Here is a 19,520-nt window from a genome sequence, read left to right on the forward strand (position 1 = left end):
AAAGCTTTCAGCTCCTAACCTGGTTTTGCCCTGACTCACTCCGAGATCAGAGACATTGCAAGCTTTCTACACCCTAACTGGCTTTGCGATGCTTCCATGATCGGCGGGTCGATCCCAATGGCAGTGCAAATTGAAAATGTCATGCAGTGACATCGTGATGACGCCTCAAACTTGGTAGATATTTGACGTCATCACGTGACGACTCCTTGCATCACTTTTGTTGACGCCACCACACCAACGGTGAATTTTTGCGTTTGAGGAGGCATTCATGACTTTAATGCAACAAAATGAGTTTTCTTTCAGGAGAGGGATTGTAACCAAGACTCTTCCGTTTGAAAACGAGCGCCTTGAACACTATGCCAAGCGTTCACGCTTCCGCAATATCTGAACTGAACTGAATCACATGAATGCGTTCTACTGCCGATGCAGATACTAACAGGGTCCCTTATTCATTTGCTTCATACGACTCGAAGACGAAAGCCATCTTCCTTTTTTGTTTTGCTCGTCGATGCATTGATCCCCAGCAACCACACTTGGAAAGCTTTCTGCATCTTATGTGGTCCTGCACTGCCTCCGAAATCAGAAGCACTTTACCTGGTTTCAAATTACATCACTGATCGGATAATCATCATCATCCTGACTACGTCCACTGTAGGACAAAGGCCTCTCCAATGTTCGCCAGTTAACTCGGTCCTGTGCTTGCTGTTGCCAATTTATACCCGCAAACTTCATAATCTCATCTGCCCACCTAACCTTCCGTCTCCCCCTAACCCGCTTGCCTTCTCTGGAAATCAAGTTAGTTACCCTTAATGACCAGCGGCTATCCTGTCTACGCGCTATATGCCCGGCCCATGTCCATTTCCTCTTCTTGATTTCAATTATGATATCCTTAACCCCCACTTGTCCCCTAATCCACTCTGCTCTCTTCTTGTCTCTTAAAGTTACACCTACCATTTTTTCTTTCCATTGCTTGCTGCATCGTCCTCCATTTAAGCTGAACCCTCTTTGTAAGTCTCCAGGTTTTAGCTCCGTAGCTAAGTACCGGCAAGGTACAGCTGTTATATACCTGCCTCTTGAGGGATAGTGGCAATCTACCTGTCAAAACTTGAGAGTGCTTGTCAAATGTGCTCCACCCCATCCTTATTCTTCTAGTTACTTCAATCTCGTGGTGCGGCTCCGTGGTTATTATCTGCCCTAAGTCGACATAGTCTTTTACTACTTGAAGTTCACTATTACCTATCTCGAACCACTGCTCTTTTCCGAGGTTGTTGTACATTGCTTTCGTTTTCTGCAGATAGTTTAAGACACACCTTTCTGCTCTCCTTGTCTAAATCCGTAATCATGAGTTGCAATTCGTCCCCTAAGTTACTCAGCAATGCAATGTCATCGGCGAAGCGCAGGTTACTAAGGTACTCTCCCTTAACTCTTATCCATAACCATTCCCATTCTAAGATTCTGAAAACCTCCTGTAAGCACGCGGTAAATAGCATTGGGGAGATTGTGTGCCCCTGCCTTACACCCTTCTTGATTGGTATTCTTTTGCTTTGTTTATGAAGCAGTGTGGTAGCAGTTGATCCCCTGTAAATTTCTTGCAGGATGTTTATATATACTTCATCGACGCCCTGATTGCGCAGTGTCTGCATGACGGCTGATATTTCTACTGAATGAAATGCCTTCTCGTAATCTATGAAGGCTATGTATAGTGGTTGGTTATATTCTGAGCATTTCTCTATTACCTGATTGATAGTATAAATGTTGTCGATTGTTGAGTACCCTGTTTGAAATCCTGCCTGTTTCTTCGGTTGATTGAATTATAATGTTTTCTTTACTCTGTTAGCAATTGCCTTTGTAAATAGCTTGTATACTACAGAGAGCAAGCTGATCGGCCTTTAATTCTTCAAGTCTTGTCATCTCCTTAAATATGTATTAAGATGATGTTACCATTGTTCCAAGGCTTTGGTATTCTTCCCGTCAGGAGATACCTCGTAAACAGCGTGGCTAGTTTTCTAACACAACACCTCATAAACAGGGTTGCTAGTTTATCTAACACAATCTGTCTTCCATCTTTCAGCAGATCTGATGTTACCTGATCCTCACCAGCAGCTTTGCCTCTTTGCATGCTCTCTAAAACTTTTCTGACTTCTATCATTACTGGTGGGGTGTCATCTGGGTTACTGCAAGTTCTTATAGTATTAAGGTCATGGTTGTCATGGGTACTGTACAGATCTCTGTAAAACTACTCCGCTATTTTAACTATCCTATTCATAATGGTAGCTAATTTGTCTTTGTCGTCCCTTAGTGCATACATCTGATTTTTGCCTATCCCCAGTTTCCTCTTCACTGCTTTGACGCTTCCTCCGTTTTTGAGAGTTTTTTTAATTCTCTCCATGTTATACCTTCTTACATCACATACCTTACGCCTATTAAACAACTTCGAAAGCTCTGCCAGTTCTATTTAGTCTGTTGTACTTGATTGGACCACCTCTGACCAAGGTATGTTTGTGTAGCACTCGGCAGCAAACTCTGCCACGTCATGTGAAGACCTCATGATTTAAAGTTTGACAGGGCGTCATTATCACGTCATAACGACGTCACAAATCCTCGCAATATCTAATGTCATCATCACGTCGTATGATTAGGTCCTCTCGTGATAGTAATTTTAGGGGCGAAGCTCTTCGTAGTTCAACTTGTCTTGCATCGGACGTAACCGGCCGTATCAGACAGACATACACAGACAGACAGACAGACAGACAGACAGACAGACAGACAGACAGACAGACAGACAGACAGACAGACAGACAGACACAGACAGACAGACAGACAGACAGACAGACAGACAGACAGACAGACAGACAGACAGACAGACAGACAGGCAGGCTGGCAGGCTGGCAGGCAGGCAGGCAGGCAGGCAGACAGACAGACAGACAGGCAGGCAGGCAGGCAGGCAGGCAGACAGACAGACAGACAGACAGACAGACAGACAGACAGACAGACAGACAGACAGACAGACAGACAGACAGACAGATAGATGACACGGATGGACGAATGGATGGAAGCGTGGACGGAAGCACAGACGGATGATTGGGTGGATGGGCGGACGGACAGACAGACTGATGGACTGTCGGATGGACAAACGGAGGCTTCGCCCAACTCATCATTGTTAACTCCGTGAATATGCTGTGCTTTTATTTGCAGCATTTGCCCCCGACGTCACCAACGCGGGAAGCTCGCCGTAAAACTTCGCCCTGGATGAGACGCCTACGGCTTTCGCCTTGAAAAACATTCGGAGAGCAGCACACTTACTGCGGGCACTTCACTAAAATATTTACTATTGGTGGACTACGAGTGACCTACTGGGCAACGCGTACATGAGGTAGATATAAGAAACTGCACATCTAACGGCAATGGCAATGTCGATAACTGACCTAAACAGCGTTTCCATGATAGGACAATGGTCTTCTGGTGGGGCTATTTAACAGGTCAACGAAAGCAGGGAAGAACGTGAAAGACTACACACCGATTCCACACAAGAACAGTGTCCTACGTACGCTCCTACCCCTTTGAATAAATAAATTTTAAAATAAATAAATAACTCAATAAATATTGTAATAGATAAATAAACAAATAATAAATTGTTATTGAAAGGAGAGTACGTAGGGCACGACAACGCCAAGCTTCTTTTGCCCACATATCAAAGATAGCGGAAGAGCTCTTTAATTTCAGTGGCGATTATGGAAGAAAAATGTTAAGAATTCTGCTTTTTACAGCAGTTTCGTGTCCAAGTCTAAATGGCAAGTTCTGATTCTCACGACTGGCGAAAACTGGGATGACAACGCGGAGTGTGCAGCTGGCAGCCGACGCTGCACGCGGCGTGAAGCACACTGGCATGGCAGCGTCGATAGTTTTCCCAACGGCCACTGCATTTACCTGGAGAGAGCTGGCGTTTATGGGAAACGGGAAAACTGACCTAGTTCGCGAAAAGTTTATCGTGTCTGGGTGATGGAGGAATTAGGTCAGTTCCAGAAGAGAGGCGAGTAAGTAATGAAACAAAGGAGTGTTAAGGACAAATTGGCTTAAAAAATAAAAAAATGCGAAATGGCGATGGAAAGGGCATGTCCTGCATAAGCAATATAAGAAGTGGTGGTCATTAAAGGGTCCCTGCAAAACGTTTTGAGCCTGGTCAGAAAACGTTGCCGATCCGTAGTCGAGGCTCCCGAGAACGCGCGAGCTAAGTATTGTCAGGCCAGCGAAATATGAACACGCGGCCTGAAACTGAGAATAAATGTTCAAGGTCAGATAAAAAATCGCTTTCTCGCCTATGGCGGCTGCCAATACCAGGCAACAGGAAGCCTTGAGCTCACTCGTTCCCGCCGCCGTCCCGTCTGCGGGTGCCGCGGGGGACCTTCTCCGTCGGCGACGCCGCCGCTGGGAGGCGGCGCTCAGAAGCTCGGAGCTCAACGACCAGCTCTGGGCTGTCCGGCAGGCCGAAGATGCCGCCCGAGTTCAGAGACTCAGCGCCGCCATCTGAGGCCACCAAGACCAAGCTGCCGGCCAAGTTCTAATAAAGTTTCCTCTCTTCTCTCCTCTGGGCAAAATACGCGACACGATCCAAAATAACTGCGTCACTGACCAAGCATGAGCCATTGGCTGATATGAGCATGGTGCACTCGCTCGTTACTGACGCCGTGGCGGGACGCCGCGACTTGTCTACGCGTGCACACGTGATCGCACGGAGAACCACGCATTCGAGGCAAAAAAAGAAGAGAAAAAGTGCTTAATGTCACGAGGCGCACGTGACATATATTCTTCCCACCGCCATCCCTCTCTGCTTAGCTTGCAGCGCTTTTGTCAGGACGAGAAAATAGAATGCAGTTGCAGCGTGCGACATATATTTGTGGCTTCGCTCATACTGGACAGATTGTAATTTTTTGTAACGGTGAATTCTTTGGCCGATAAGCTCCTTTAGTGAATTCATTCCATAGCTATTTGGAGAAGTGTTCTATAGTCCTCTTAAGAATGACATACAGGAAACGCGCGACGGGAAGACAGAGAGTCAGACGAGCACATGAGATTGGGAAGTTCTGCTGTATGACGTGCCCGCAACAAACACAGTTCTGCGTTGATTGGCGGAACATGCAAGAGGCCTTTAACCTGCAGGTTCCGCAGTCAGGATGATGGTGATGATGATTAGGACCATGACATCCATACTGATGAAACATCGTTATAATGCCATCCTCTTTCATCAGGGCCATGCCGTCGAGGTGAGGATGTCCTAGTCATGCCACTGGCATCAACATATACCGCCTGCATCAGCCAAGGTTCATCGGCACCATCTCCTTATGTCGGGTCACACTGTGGAGGCCACCACAATGGCGTCACGTTGACCCCTTCATTCTTTTGCTTTACTGTCATCACCCTCTTGCAAAGTGTCCGTGTTGAACACGAGTGCCTCATGTACAAGCCCCCATCTGCTCTGGTGGCTTACATAAATCACCGCTTTTTGTTACAGAGCACTAGGTGGCCAAGCTGATTCCTGAAAATAATTCCCCCATTACAGGTGTGCTTGATGTGCACGTTAAATAATCCCAAGTGACTTGAATGAATTCGGTGTCGTCCTATACGACGTATCTCATAACAGAAATAATTGCTCTGAACATCTGAAGCAGCTGTCAAAGTGATTCAATTATTTTATATGGTGTCGCAAAAATGCACCAAGAATAGTGGCAACTTTTCGGTGATGAGACTGCACATCAGGAGGTATTTGCTTACTTTCACACGTTTGTAAGGGCCTTTCATTAGTATTTACGTCAGGGAAACATGCCCTTGCGCATATTTTCAAGCTAATGGCTTCGGATGATGATAATGATCACGATAATTGATGTCACGTATGCGGATCACTCCCACCCTGAGTGATTGGCCAAGAAACGAATAACTCTCAGGAATGAACAGATGAGTTGCACAAATATTGAAGACTTTTAAAGGGATCATTCTGTATTGTTAGTGCTAATTTTCGAACTTTGTTTGAAAACCACCCCTGTTCAATGAATATTTTTCAACAGCGTAGCAGATATCTCTGCAGTGGCATAATAAAGATCTCAAAGACCGAATATAACAAACAGCAATACATTGTAAGTAAACGCGGCTTTCAAATTTTATTTTTAAGTAAACAGAAGCAAGTGCACATTTCGCTTGGATGCACATTCGCAAAGTGCATATTTCGCTAATTCCACTGCAGTGTTTGACCACAACCTCTGGTGCGTATAAATCATGCTTGAGAAACTGCAATATGCGAATAAATAGCATTGCAAGTAATTCTTCAGCTTTAATTTTCTATCACTGCTATTTGCGCCTGATCTCATTCTTTTTAAATATTTCTCTACCTCTCACTTTTGAATTTTGTGATCTTCCTTGTGGGTAGGTGCCATCATTCGTGACTTTCATCGTCATTACCCAGCAGCCTCACACTCCTAAAGAGTGCACGCGTAAAGAAGAAGATATGGAGAAAGTCAAGGCTGTGTTTTCTAAACTGGACTGGCTTAAAAAATCAAATGTGTGAGTTCTTTACTGCATTTGTCGCAATCATGGGAGCACACTTTGGCAGTACGATGTCATAGACTTCTATATGAACGCAGAAAGGTCCCCCTTCCGATAGCAGTTTCGTGTTCGCTATCGAGTCTGCCTTGAGGGATGCTACTGCATTCTGTGTTTAATGTCTATAAGCAATGATTTGATTTTTTGTTCTCAATACGGCCAGCAGAAAGGGACTCACCTCACCGCAGCAATACGCAATACGATGTGGTGTTGCTAAGTGAAACACCCAATACATTATTGGGAGCGAAGCGCTTCATGTACTTTGCGTGCAATGTACTGTGCAGGTGCCTATAAAGCGAGGCACATTTGTATGATGGCTTTTAACATGTCAGTTTCATGGTACATGCAACGTAAATTGGCCAAAAGCACTGAAAATGGTTTGATAGGGGTAGGACGCTGATCGTGTACCACTGAAAATGCTCTAGCAGCTCATTCAGAGTCCCAAGATGTTTTATCCCCCGAGACGTTGGCGAGCTCAAACCATTGGCTCAAACTGATAAACATTTTCCTGCAGTAGAGGTTGTTAAAATCACTCAATATATGGCGTGGTCCATGCGTTGCTCCTGGCGAATTCCCACAGATTCTTTGTAGCGATCTGAATAATCCGCGAGAAATTCTCTTTCCCCCGCCGCGGTGTTCTAGAGGCTAAAGTAGTCGGCTGCTGACCCGCAGTTAGCGGGTTGGATTCCCGGTGGCGGCGGCTGCATTTCCGATAGATTGATTGATTGATTTGTTGGGTTTAACGTTCCAAAACCACCATATGATTATGAGAGACGCCGTAGTGGAGGGCTCCAGAAATTTTGACCACCTGGGGTTCTTTAGCGTGCACCCAAATCTGAGCATACGGGCCTACGACATTTCCGCCTCCATCGGAAATGCAGCCGCCGCAGCCGGGATTTGAACCCGCGACCTGCGGGTCAGCAGCCGAGTACCTTAGCCACTAGACCACCGCGGCGGGGCTCATTTCCGTTGGAGGTGGAAAGGTTGTAGGCCCGTGTGCTCAGATTTCGGTGCACGTTAAAGAACCCCAGGTGGTCGAAATTTCCAGAGCCCTCCACTACAGCGTCTCTCATAATCATATGGTCGTTTTTGGACGTTAAACTCCGCGTATCAATCTATCAATCAGAAATCTTCTTCCAGCAAACTTTTGGTGTCTCCAGTTTTTAACGCTCATACGAGTTGCGCAGGGAATCTATTTCAGTTTAAAGGTTAAGAAACTTTATGGATAGGATGCTGCAAGCTGGTATGACGTTAGCCAATGTGGTGTGCCTGTTCAATATCGCTAACTATATTGGTAAGGCGATGAAGGAGCAAGCAATGAGGATTAGTTCTGTCTCTGCGTGACTATCATGATCGCCTTCAGGAAGTCTTTCGATTAAAAGGTTGTTAGTCCTCATTCACTTGTTTGTTAATTACTTCATCTAGCTGTCCACTTGTATTCGAGGGTTTCAACTCGGCAACCACAGACCACAGAATAAATGGGTGTAGAGAGATATCAAAGACAAAAGGAAACAAAAAATTGTGTAAACAAGAAAAAACAAGTACCGGATGGAATAGCTTGACGCTACAGAGCCCTTGCTGATTGGCAGCCTGGTCCGTCATTCAAGAGCACAAAATGCGAATATCCTCCCTTGTACGCGCCATGCTCCAGTGAAACCAGCATGCGTCGAAGTGGCGCGCGGAAGAGAATGTTCCCTTTAGAAACAGGGTATACGTTAACTTTCAACATGACATTACGTGACAGTTGTTTGTTTGCTAGGGTGCCCCTCAAAGTGACCACTCTCAGAACAAAGGAAAGGGAAGGCGAGCTCAGCCTTTCAGACATCTGTAATTTGAAAGGCCGGTGCCTACCTCGCGCATGCAATCAATGCTTAGTCCTTTACTTTTTCCTGCTGGCGTAATTACAGTAGTGACAAGGAAGTTAGCACACCCACACTCTTGGAATAATGCTTTGTCAGCGTAGATTTGAAGAAAATGATACAACAGATCAATTTTTTTAACACGAAGGTGTTTTATGCCGGGGTCCACCACGGCGCCCCTGACGTATTTGCGTCACGAATGTGACGTTGTAAATAGTCATAGCAGATCGGAAAGAAATAAATGAGAAGGCGTATCTCGCAATGCGGGGCGTCCAACCAGTGACCTCGCGCTCCGGAGCTAACGACGCTAACCAACGATCCTTTACGAACTTAATAATGGTGAGCCATTTATATACACAATTTACCACTAGCAATTCTTTGATCTCAACAAACACAGCGCCTTTTCATTATGAGTAGCAAGATGGTACGACGGGCGCGTCACTAAAGGTTCGTGCCGCGCCACCCCACGGGTCGCGATGAGCACGCGCCTCCACAAGGCATAGTCAAAGTGCGTATAGAAGTTCTCTGGCATGGTGGCTCACTCACGCGCGTGCATATCTCTAGATTTGGGCACTCGATACCTTGCAAGTTTACTTCTGAATTTACAGTAGCTAAAGAGAACACGAACGTCACTTCGCTCGTTGCCGCGGCCGCGTTACGGAAAGAGCATGCTGCTCATAGGCGAAAAAGTATGTATTGTGACAGTTCGCACTCGTCCTGTGCATAGCTGTGCGCTCATTTCATGCGTATTCCAGTTTGGCCAGCGCGCTTCAAGTGACTAGCTTTGACAGTTGTTTGTCCTGTCTACGCTCATCCTGTCTACGCTCATTTTGTGCGTGCTTTATGCTTGGGGTGGGCACTACAAGTTTAGATCTTTTTGCCGTTCTTCGTGTGACATAATGCATTTCGTTCCTGTAACATACCTTTTTCGCCCTTGGGGTGAAACAATGCAGAATAGACGCTTGAATACCTCTACGAGAACAGGTTTCACTTTCGCATTGTACCAATTCCCAGAAAGAGGGATGAGCCACGTTTTTTTTCTCATTAATTGCAGGCCGTCGAAGACGAGACACACATCCCTGGCACCACGGCAGCACGCACAGGGGTCGACGCTGATGAGTCATTCCATGGATGCACTGTCGTCGCCACCGTTCAACACGGCCATGCAAGCGCTGCAAAAGCTGAAGCATCCGGTAAAAGGTGCTACACCGTTTAGCCAAATGGACAGCTTCAGGCCCTGTGGTCACCATGTGCGTGCCATGCTGATGGCTCTCTCAGGCACGTTGGCCGCCGGTATGGCTCTCGGCAACGCCTCGGCCGCCATGCCCTCCATCGAGCGCCGCTTCTGGCGCGACGAACCGTCCAGCCCACCCGAAAATCGCTGGATCCCCGACAGCCTCTTCCTGGGTGCCACCGTTGGCGCTCTTGTCTCTGGTACGCGAATTTCAGTTGTAGATATCTTGTCTGGTATATAGGCATAGCAGTGATGCCATCATGATAACGGTTTTCCAGATAGTCGTTGCAACATATTCTCATGTTGGCAGTGCACAGCTGAAATTTAAGGGGCCCTAATGGTTATTGTGCAGGGCTCCTCGATGAACCTTTGGGAGCCACGTATGGGCTAACTACAGGGCAAATAAATACTATTGTTTTGTTCTACTCTCTATGCGTTCTATTCTACGCTTGGCGGTCTGTGCCTCCGCAAGTAAGTTCGTCAGGAACCTTACTCTCCTGTAAATGCCGAGACCATGAAGACTTTCATGGTTGAAATGTTTAGTATATTCATTTCTGAGGATAACTTAGACCTTGCACTCTTCGGGGGAAATAGCAACGCTAATCTGCAGATGTCAATTCTAAATGTACAGCTTCTTTTTTTTTCGATTGTGTCTTGACTCATAGGGGCTACATAGGATTGTTTGTAAAAGATAATACTGACGGCTGTTATATCTGTGGAGCTCACCAAGATGCTAAGAAAATCTTTTAAAGATATATGGCATGAAGTGATGTGCAAGCCTGACTGCTCGGAGGTGTCGTGAGCCGCATGCGGCCCATGGGTCACGTGATTGAGACCCCTAATTTAGAGAATCAGTTGTTATGACGCCAGGTGTTGCAGTACTACACTCATTTTATAGCGTTCGTATGTGCGCTCCCGCAAGGCTGCATGCCCACGATGTCGTGTCGAGAGTCACATTGGGTCATGCAGTAGTGAGGTGACTTTTTTGCCACTTATAACTGTGAAACCAACATTGGCCTATAATCTCCAACACCCGAAAGCATTATGCTATGTGTCAATCTGCAGTATTCAACATTATATGCTTGCTGTGATGGGTGCAACAAAGCGCTCTGCCGTTGGTGTTGACATGTCTTCAACGCATTGAATTCTACACGCATGAATATTTCCGATTACGTATATATGTTTTCTCGCCGACTTTTCTTTTTCGAGAAACGCATGAGGCCTACAAGCTATTCTCGTAAAATTCTCCCTGTTGTGTATTGCTCATCATGCATTCAGTGATCCTATAATCTCCAACACCCGAAAGCATTATGCTATGTGTCAATCTGCAGTATTCAACATTATATGCTTGCTGTGATGGGTGTAACAAAGCGCTCTGCCGTTGGTGTTGACATGTCTTCAACGCATTGAATTCTACACGCATGAACATTGCCGATTACGTATACATGTTTTCTCGCCGACTTTTCCTTTTCGAGAAACGCATGAGGCCTACAAGCTATTCTCGTTTAATTCTCCCTGTTGTGTATTGCTCATCATGCATTCAGTAATCCTATAATCTCCAACACCCGAAAGCATTATGCTGTGTGTCAATTGGCAGTATTCAACATTATAGGCTTGCTGTGATGGGTGCAACAAAGCGCTCTGCCGTTGGTGTTGACATGTCTTCAACGCATTGAATTCTACACGCATGAATATTGCCGATTACGTATATATGTTTTCTCGCCGACTTTTCTTTTTCGAGAAACGCATGAGGCCTACAAGCTATTCTCGTAAAATTCTCCCTGTTGTGTATTGCTCATCATGCATTCAGTGATCCTATAATCTCCAACACCCGAAAGCATTATGCTGTGTGTCAATCTGCAGTATTCAACATTATAGGCTTGCTCTGATGGGTGCAACAAAGCGCTCTGCCGTTAGTGTTGACATGTCTTCAACGCATTGAATTCTACACGCATGAATATTGCCGAATACGTATATATGTTTTCTCGCCGACTTTTCTTTTTCGAGAAACGCATGAGACCTACAAGCTATTCTCGTAAAATTCTCCCTTTTGTGTATTGCTCATCATGCATTCAGTGATTTGTGGCGGGAATATGTATTTTTCACGTTGGTTTTCAATTTATGCTTGTTGGCAATGAAGGAATTCTGTTGCACCTTGCGGGCCACCGAAGGACCCTGCTGCTGAGTTCGGGTGGCCTAACTAGCTTCTGGGTGTCCTTAATGCTGGCGAACAGGGTCAGCATGATAGTCGTCAGCCGTGTGGCCATCGGCATTTGCGTGGGCGTCATGACCAACTGCGTCTGCCTTTACGTCACTGACGTCGCTCCTCCAGCCAAGAGAACACTCTACGGAGGCCTCGTTGAGGTTTGTATCATCCCAGCTATATGAAAGAGACACGCATAATGTGGTAACAAAAACTGCCATTAAGTAGGACTGAGTTCAGTAAAATTCGCTGGGAGGCCAGTAAGGGCTGCAGGGCTTATGCTCATGGAACACCTCCCACACTACAGATAAAAGTGCGAGGACGGGTCCACATGCAGCAGCCTGCGCAATAAATTTTTATTTAGGACAGGTGGTCTACCAGGGCCGAAAGAACCCCATCAGCTGCAGGTTAAAGTAGGTACCACAAAAAAATATTGCAGATTTCATGTACCTAGGAATCGGTGTTGTGCAAAGCTTGCGGAGGGAAGGTGACGATGTTGAAATTTTTCTTTTTATTGAGCGACACGTCATGAAATGGCGCTAAATATAAGTACAAATGTTGCACGCACAGACATATGATAAAGAGTGGCAGACGTTTATATAACCAGTTGTTTGAACTTGCGCAATGATGGCAACTGGAACATGCGTATTAGCAACACCAGAAGCTGATATGAAGCGCTGATGCTCGTGAAGATGCTGGCCCTGGACACTGCTACACAAATAAACTTCAGCGCATGGAACCTAACCACAATTGACGTTAACCCGACGTGACGGCTGTATAAAAGGAGCACATTAATTTGGGTAGGCAGCACTGCAACCACTATTGAAGTTTTGAGAAGATTAGCGTCTATTTCAAATGTAGTTCCGAGACCTTGCGTAGCTCTATACTATAATGCTTGACTGCCACGCAGACTGCTTGGGTTCGATTCTTGCTGGGATTCTGAAATTTATTATTTGCGTTCGTCGTGGGGTCAACGCTGCCAATGTCTGGTTTTTCTTAACACTAACATTTATTGTATGTCTTCGTTGAATCGACGCTACCGATGTCGGGTATTGCTTAACGCGCACGCGTTGAAAGTACCCATGTGTGTTCTCATCGTTGCTGGGTAGATATTAAGTGCCAATCACTTGTGGCACACACCCTCATACCAGCGACACACACCCGCCCGTAGGTATATGCCACTGTCTGGCGGGAAGTGTTTGACGACGTACGCGACGGGATTGGGGCATTATGCATGTCTTGACTAACGCGTCATATTTGTCAAACCATGTTACCCTCCCATGCTAATTATGGTACACGCTAAGTTACGGGGGTGACGACGAGAGCACCCACACCTAAGCGGCTATAGAGCTAAATATTCGCTGAAAGTCGCCGAAGCTCGCTGAGAATTCCTTTGTTATTAAAAACAGGATGTGACAAGTACACAAGCGCACTAAGGAATTCGGCGTGACACGTTCCCTTCCACCGAAGGTCTAGCCACTTTACGATAGTTCTCGTTTTTTTCATCTCAAGCAAATAACATGCGATGCTTCCTTTGCACACTGCAGGCTCTTTGAGCATCTATCTATCTATCTATCTATCTATCTATCTATCTATCTATCTATCTATCTATCTATCTATCTATCTATCTATCTATCTATCTATCTATCTATCTATCTATCTATCTATCTATCTATCTATCTATCTATCTATCTATCTATCTATCTATCTATCTATCTATCTATCTGTCTATCTATCGATCTATCTATCCGCCAACGTCTGGGTGATCTCGTGATCACCCCCTTGGCGTAAACTGAAATTAGTATGGGAGGGTAAGATGGTTTGACGTATACGACTCACTGGTCATGGCATGAAAAATGGCAATCCCGTCGCGTATGTTGTCAAACGCTTTCCTTCAGACAGTGGCACATACCCATGGGCGGGTATGTGCCACTGGTATGCAGGTACGTGCCACAGGAGATTGACAGTTATATCTACCAAGGAACGGCGAGAACACAAAAGGGTAGTTTTAAGGCATGAGCATCAATTAAAAGCCGATGTCGTTAGCATGGACTTAACAAATGCAAAGAATAAATGCAAGGATATCACCAGAAATCGGAGCTTAGCATTCTGCGTGGCAATCAAGTATTATACCACAGAGCCAAGCGAGGTCTTGGAACTATATTTTTAAATGTAGCGTAATGTACATGAGACGACAATTTTGGCTATCTAATTTTATAATCATTCTATATATACTCTTATGCTTTAACCGTCATGTCCGGTTAATGCCAATTGTAATTATGCGCCAACTGCTGACGTTGATTTATGTAGCAGTGTTTAGGGCTACCATGCTCGCGAGCACCAGCGCAAGCACCAGCGTTCATATCAGCTGACCGCTTCTGGTGTTGCTAATATCCAAGTAGCTGTTGGCATCCTTGTGAAACAGTGAAGAAGTGCTAGTATAAATATTATGTGGCTGTGTTATGTATCTCCGTGCGTACTTATATTTAACACCACTTCGTAATGTTTTGCTGAATATAAAAATCACAACACAGTCACCTTCCATTCGCTTGCTACGCATAACATCAATTAAGGTACGTGGGATATGCTGACCTTTTTTAAAGACAATAGTTTTTCTTGGGGACCTTCGACGGAAAAATTTGGTCTGTTTGTCTGCCTGTCTGTACATTTGTCTACTTGTCCGCCCTAACGATACCTCAAACGTCACCGAACGGCCAACCCCATCCGCAGCGCCCACCAATATTGCTCAAGGTTTAGCGTTTATAGTTGTGCGATTGTCAATTAAAAATCAAATATTGCGCATACTTGAGGCACCATTACAACATTTCTGTTTTGTATGTCTGACTTTATACTAGAAGAGGACACACACAAAATACTCTAAGGACTGTAGCGTTTATCGCGCTGCGCTAACAGTGCAACGCGATGCCCAAGAAGGTGTTAACAATGTTTTGCTACGACGACACGGTGGTGGCACCTGCCCGTCGCTTTCCATTCTACACCTTATCACCTCCGTGACTGGCGCGCATCTTTCTGCACGGTCGCACATGCCTTCGTTTTCGAAGATAACTGCCAGATGGCGTTCGTGCTTAACGTGGCTAGATGCGCTTGTTCGCCTCCGTTACACGCTCGAGGCACTCTAACGCAGCGCCTCCAAAATACCATTCAGCGATTTTCTTGCGCAGAACATCAAATAAACGTTTTGTGCACTCTCTCCAGACGCAAGACGTCTTGCGTCTGGACGACAATTACAGTGTAACGTGTATATTCGGACCAATTTTTTTTTCGACCTATTCTGTCGTGCTTTTTTTTTTACCACAGCATCTGAATAGTATAGCGGCCCGCAACAACAGGGAAATGCTTGCAGGAAAATGAAGAAATGGAGCTTTGAAAAATATGCCATGACAACTAATTTCGCTTTATGCAGTGACATATACGGCATTGACTTGTAAGTTTCGCGCTAAGCTATTAAAATCAACTAATAATAATAATAATAATAATAATAATAATAATAATAATAATAATAATAATAATAATAATAATAATAATAATAATAATAATAATAATGAAGAATGATGCCACCCACGATTCTCGGTCACGTCGTATCCAAGCACAGTATACTTCCAGACCCAGCTAAATTACCTGCTCTAGCCTGCTTCCCCGCACCAACGACTGTGAAGCAGCTAAGCTTCATAGGGTTATACTCCTCCTTTCACCGGTTCGTGTGCATTTTCGCCTCTTCTTTGCGCCTTTGACCCAACGTTTAAGCAGCGCCACCGATATTTCGTCGCGGTCTTCCAAGCGCTGTCCCACCTTCTCTACCGTTCGTTGTGTCCTCACTGCAGCAACAACATTGCGTCACTACGATCCTATGGCTGGCTAGTGAGGTCCACACCATCGGTTCGGTCCTCGCGCAACAAAGTTCTGGATTCGGCGAGTATGTCATCACATACGCGAGCAGAACTTTGACCAAGGCGAAGTTCAATAGCATAGTGTCACCGAGAAAGAAGGCCTGGCGATCGTTTGGGTTCTCGTCAAGTTCCGCCCTCATCTTTATGGCCGTACTTTTGATGTAGTAACTGATCGCAACGCAGTATGCCGGTTGTCTTCGCTCAAGGATATATCGGGACACCTTTCCCGTTGAGCTCTTCGGCTTGAAAATTATGACATCAGCGCTATATATTGTTCCGGTCACAAGAATACCGATGATTATGCTCTGCCGCGGTCTCCACTATCTACAGACATTGCAATAATGAGCCAGAAGACATTGCGCCAGAAAGACACCCACGACGACGACCATCCTCCTGCAGCAAGGTTCGTTCAGGGGCACTTGTTGGCTTCATGTACCATCCTGCACTCCTCTTTTAACGCCCAAGTTACTCTCCAATTATTATGGTTCCTACCGCGTGGTTGAGTGTGCATAGCCCGTGAACTATGCCATCGTACCTCTCACGCCACCGAGCGACTATCGTCAGCGTGGACGTGATAACGTCCACGTAGACCACCTCAAGCCGTACTTCAAGCAGCTTGTTCCCACCTGTTAGATTGCCAGGATGGGTTCATATTTTTTTGATGGGGGCAATTATAATGTAAAAAGACGTTAATATGAGGGTCTAAATTGTCACCGCCGTGAGACGAAGGCACGAAATTGGCACTCGAGCACAACAATCTCGGCCTGCCTGCATACATTTCGAGCGACCACCCGCTTTCTTGGCTTGCTCAACAACAATAACAACAACATCAACAACAATGATAATAATAATAATAATAATAATAATAATAATAATAATAATAATAATAATAATAATAATAATAATAATATATGAAAAGCTGTGACACGATTTTCGGCGCAACAATGCGTACTGTTGGTCCTCGGAAAATGGCGGGAAGTTCAGGAGAAAACATTCGCGATTCACGCCTGGTTTTTCTCAGCGCTCTTTCGCTGTCTGCAGTCAGCCAACTGTAGCTCAATTTCTACACCACTGCGCTACGTGTTCTAACACTGAATTGCTTTGTAAAATGTTCCTAGAAGTGATTGCTACACTCTTGCAGCTGCGTGCTGATTAGTAAGCCTTCTTTCATATGATGAATGAATGAATCATTAGCCAGGGGTACCTATAACCAGGTCAGTGTTATTCTACTTATGGGTTGTAGTATTTGTTGGTGGTCAAGCCAAAATACAAATTTTCCTTCCTGTCATCGCCATCTGCTCCTTGCGAATAGCACATTTTGTGATCTCTCCCATAGATAGCTGCTTTGTGGACAAGCCCTATAAAGCTCAGTGTGAACCAATTGCTTCACAAAGTGAGCAACCTGTCCAAGTGTTTCTATCTATTGCACACTGTGTTATTGGTAGGATGGCTACAATGAAATGAATCGAACAGATGATTAGCCCAAAGAGAGCATGTAGAAGATTCAGTGTTATATTTAGCTTTAGTGGGACAATGATGGTGTAAATTGACAATTTACCTTTCCCGTATGTGGTATCTAAACCCACAACCTTCAATTTACGAGTCTGAGGCTCTACCATTTAAGTGGATGTAGTATAAACTATCCATATTCAAACAAAATGTTCAATGTTGAAGTTGGATGAATCGGAGGGAAACCACATTTTAGGGACTTTTTCGAAGTTTTATAGAACCAAGATATTCTAGTGCTATAATGAGAAGCATGTGCAGCCGTTAAAACAGATTTGGAGCCAATTGTATATAATAACACTCAGCTATTTGCAACATAAATAAAATCAGCTCATGCGTGGATCGCATACAAAATTGGAAAATAACCTCTAAACAATTAAAATCAATTTGTCTTGACAGTGCTTGCGATGTTTGTGGCATGTAGGTGTCGACAAGTGTGGGCATGCTGTGTGCGTACGCCATGGCTGGCTTCGCATGGCAGCAACAGGCGGTCGGCTGCGCGATGGCCTCGGTTCCCATGCTGGCTTTGCAGCGCTATGTGATCGAGAATCCGCGGTGGCTGATGTCCAAGCACCTTTCACTGGACGCCGACACGTCCGTGATGCGCCTGTACGGTCTCGATCCTCCATCCGACTTCCGCGAGAGGAAGAAAAAAGGAGCCGAGGAGCATAAGCCAGCCTCTACTTCCAGCCGCCTGTGGCCCAGTGACGTAAGGTAGGGAAGCTGTGCTGTGGACATTGGACTGGTCAAAATCGAATTCTGTGAACACACTAACATGTGTTTTTTGACTACTCATTGTTTTAGACCATAACGTAGGATGTGTGAGCGTTTTCAGGCTCTTCCGCGCATGGCCCATGACGGTGATTTTGGCATAATACTGGTCACGTCGCTCCAACCGCTTCCTTCACTGCAGGGGTCTCACTCCAACTCAGCTCAGCGAGCAGGACGCAGTACCAATTTATTCTCACAAGGCCCGGGACATTGAAGAGGTCAAAGTGAGTGGGAGGAGGGAGGTCGAAGTTTTAAAAAATGGCAGCATATCTACAGAGTGAATGATGGAGCTTTGGGCGAAGCATCCGTCCGTCCATTCGTTCTTGCTTCCGTCCGTCCATGCGTCCGTCTGTGTGACCGTCCGTGCGTCCATTCGGCCGTCTGTGCGTGCGTCTGTTCGTGCGTCCACACGTCCACCTGTGCGTCCGTCCCTGCGTTCGTCCATGCATCCGCCCCTGCGTCCGTCCATGCGTCCATCCATCGGTGCAGCCATCCGTGAGTCCGTCCATGCATCTCTCTGTGTGTCTGTTCGTCCTTCTATTCAACACTCCAAGTACCACCATCTCGCATATTTTCATCATATATTCCCGATATAGAAACACCACCATACAGCGGACATTCCAAGGACTAAACGAGAGGTGGCACACGCACACTTTCGTACGGCTTGCGCATCGGGTCTAGTTCCCACCTTTAACCACCTCGACTTCATGGTATATACTAGTTCACTGTATTCATGGCACTGCGGCCCAACGCTCGCTAAACATTTCTAAAACGAAGGAGGTTACGCCCAGCGAATATAACATAGCAACCCTTTCTTGTCAGATAGTGCTCAACGTACATGCCAATGGCTGCTAATTGGGAATGAGAGACGGGAGAATCCGGCTTTTAGTTAACGCACACGCTACGAATTTTTTATTGTTCAACAACGCAAAGGACAAATATCCCGCCGGCACCACTTTGCAGGTCAAAATGTAAGACTGGTTACACACTACGACTACGACGAGGGATGAACGGGTGCCGCTTCAAGGAGCTTCGCCCCTAAAAAAGTATACATATTGTCACGACGCTCCAGGTGTCTAGAGAAAGTGTATTGAGTTCGAAGCAACAGGGCTCTTACCAAACGCGTTGGTTGGGCTCGCTCGCCAGAACTGGGGCAAGCGGGCACTTCTTTTTTTAGTGGTGTGAGTCTTCGCCTTGACATACGACCCAGTACTAGAAGTAGGTAGCAATATTCCTCCTTCACAAACAAAAATGAGCATCGTCTAAATGGTGTAAAGTTATTGTAAAAACGAAACAAAAACGAAGCAGCTAAAGCTATAGAAAAGGACACTAATAGTCAAGTGTTACACGCGAACAGTTCACCAATGATAAAGCAATCGCTGTAGCACAAATAAAAAACACAGGAAAAGGTTCTTTTATGAACGCGCAAAATAAGGCATCATGCGCAC

The 19,520-nt window shown here is 45.5% G+C and overlaps 1 protein-coding gene across 1 annotated transcript; it reads left to right on the forward strand.

The window, feature by feature from the left end:
• Nucleotides 1-5,250: 5,250 nt before the first annotated feature.
• LOC142774279 (solute carrier family 2, facilitated glucose transporter member 8-like) lies at nt 5,251-18,019 on the forward strand. The gene is made up of 4 exons (XM_075874674.1): nt 5,251-5,261; nt 9,505-9,884; nt 11,825-12,048; nt 17,726-18,019. Exons 1-4 carry the CDS (start codon nt 5,251-5,253, stop codon nt 18,017-18,019), a joined length of 909 nt encoding a protein of 302 aa, XP_075730789.1.
• Nucleotides 18,020-19,520: the final 1,501 nt, after the last annotated feature.

Source organism: Rhipicephalus microplus, chromosome 10 (assembly GCF_043290135.1).
Source record: "Rhipicephalus microplus isolate Deutch F79 chromosome 10, USDA_Rmic, whole genome shotgun sequence".
Taxonomy (NCBI): domain Eukaryota; kingdom Metazoa; phylum Arthropoda; class Arachnida; order Ixodida; family Ixodidae; genus Rhipicephalus; species Rhipicephalus microplus.

Coding starts and splice junctions, on each gene's coding strand:
- LOC142774279 (XM_075874674.1), top strand. Junction 9,885..11,824: donor CGTTGGCGCTCTTGTCTCTG/GTACGCGAATTT, acceptor TTGGCAATGAAG/GAATTCTGTTGCACCTTGCG. Junction 12,049..17,725: donor TCTACGGAGGCCTCGTTGAG/GTTTGTATCATC, acceptor TGTGGCATGTAG/GTGTCGACAAGTGTGGGCAT.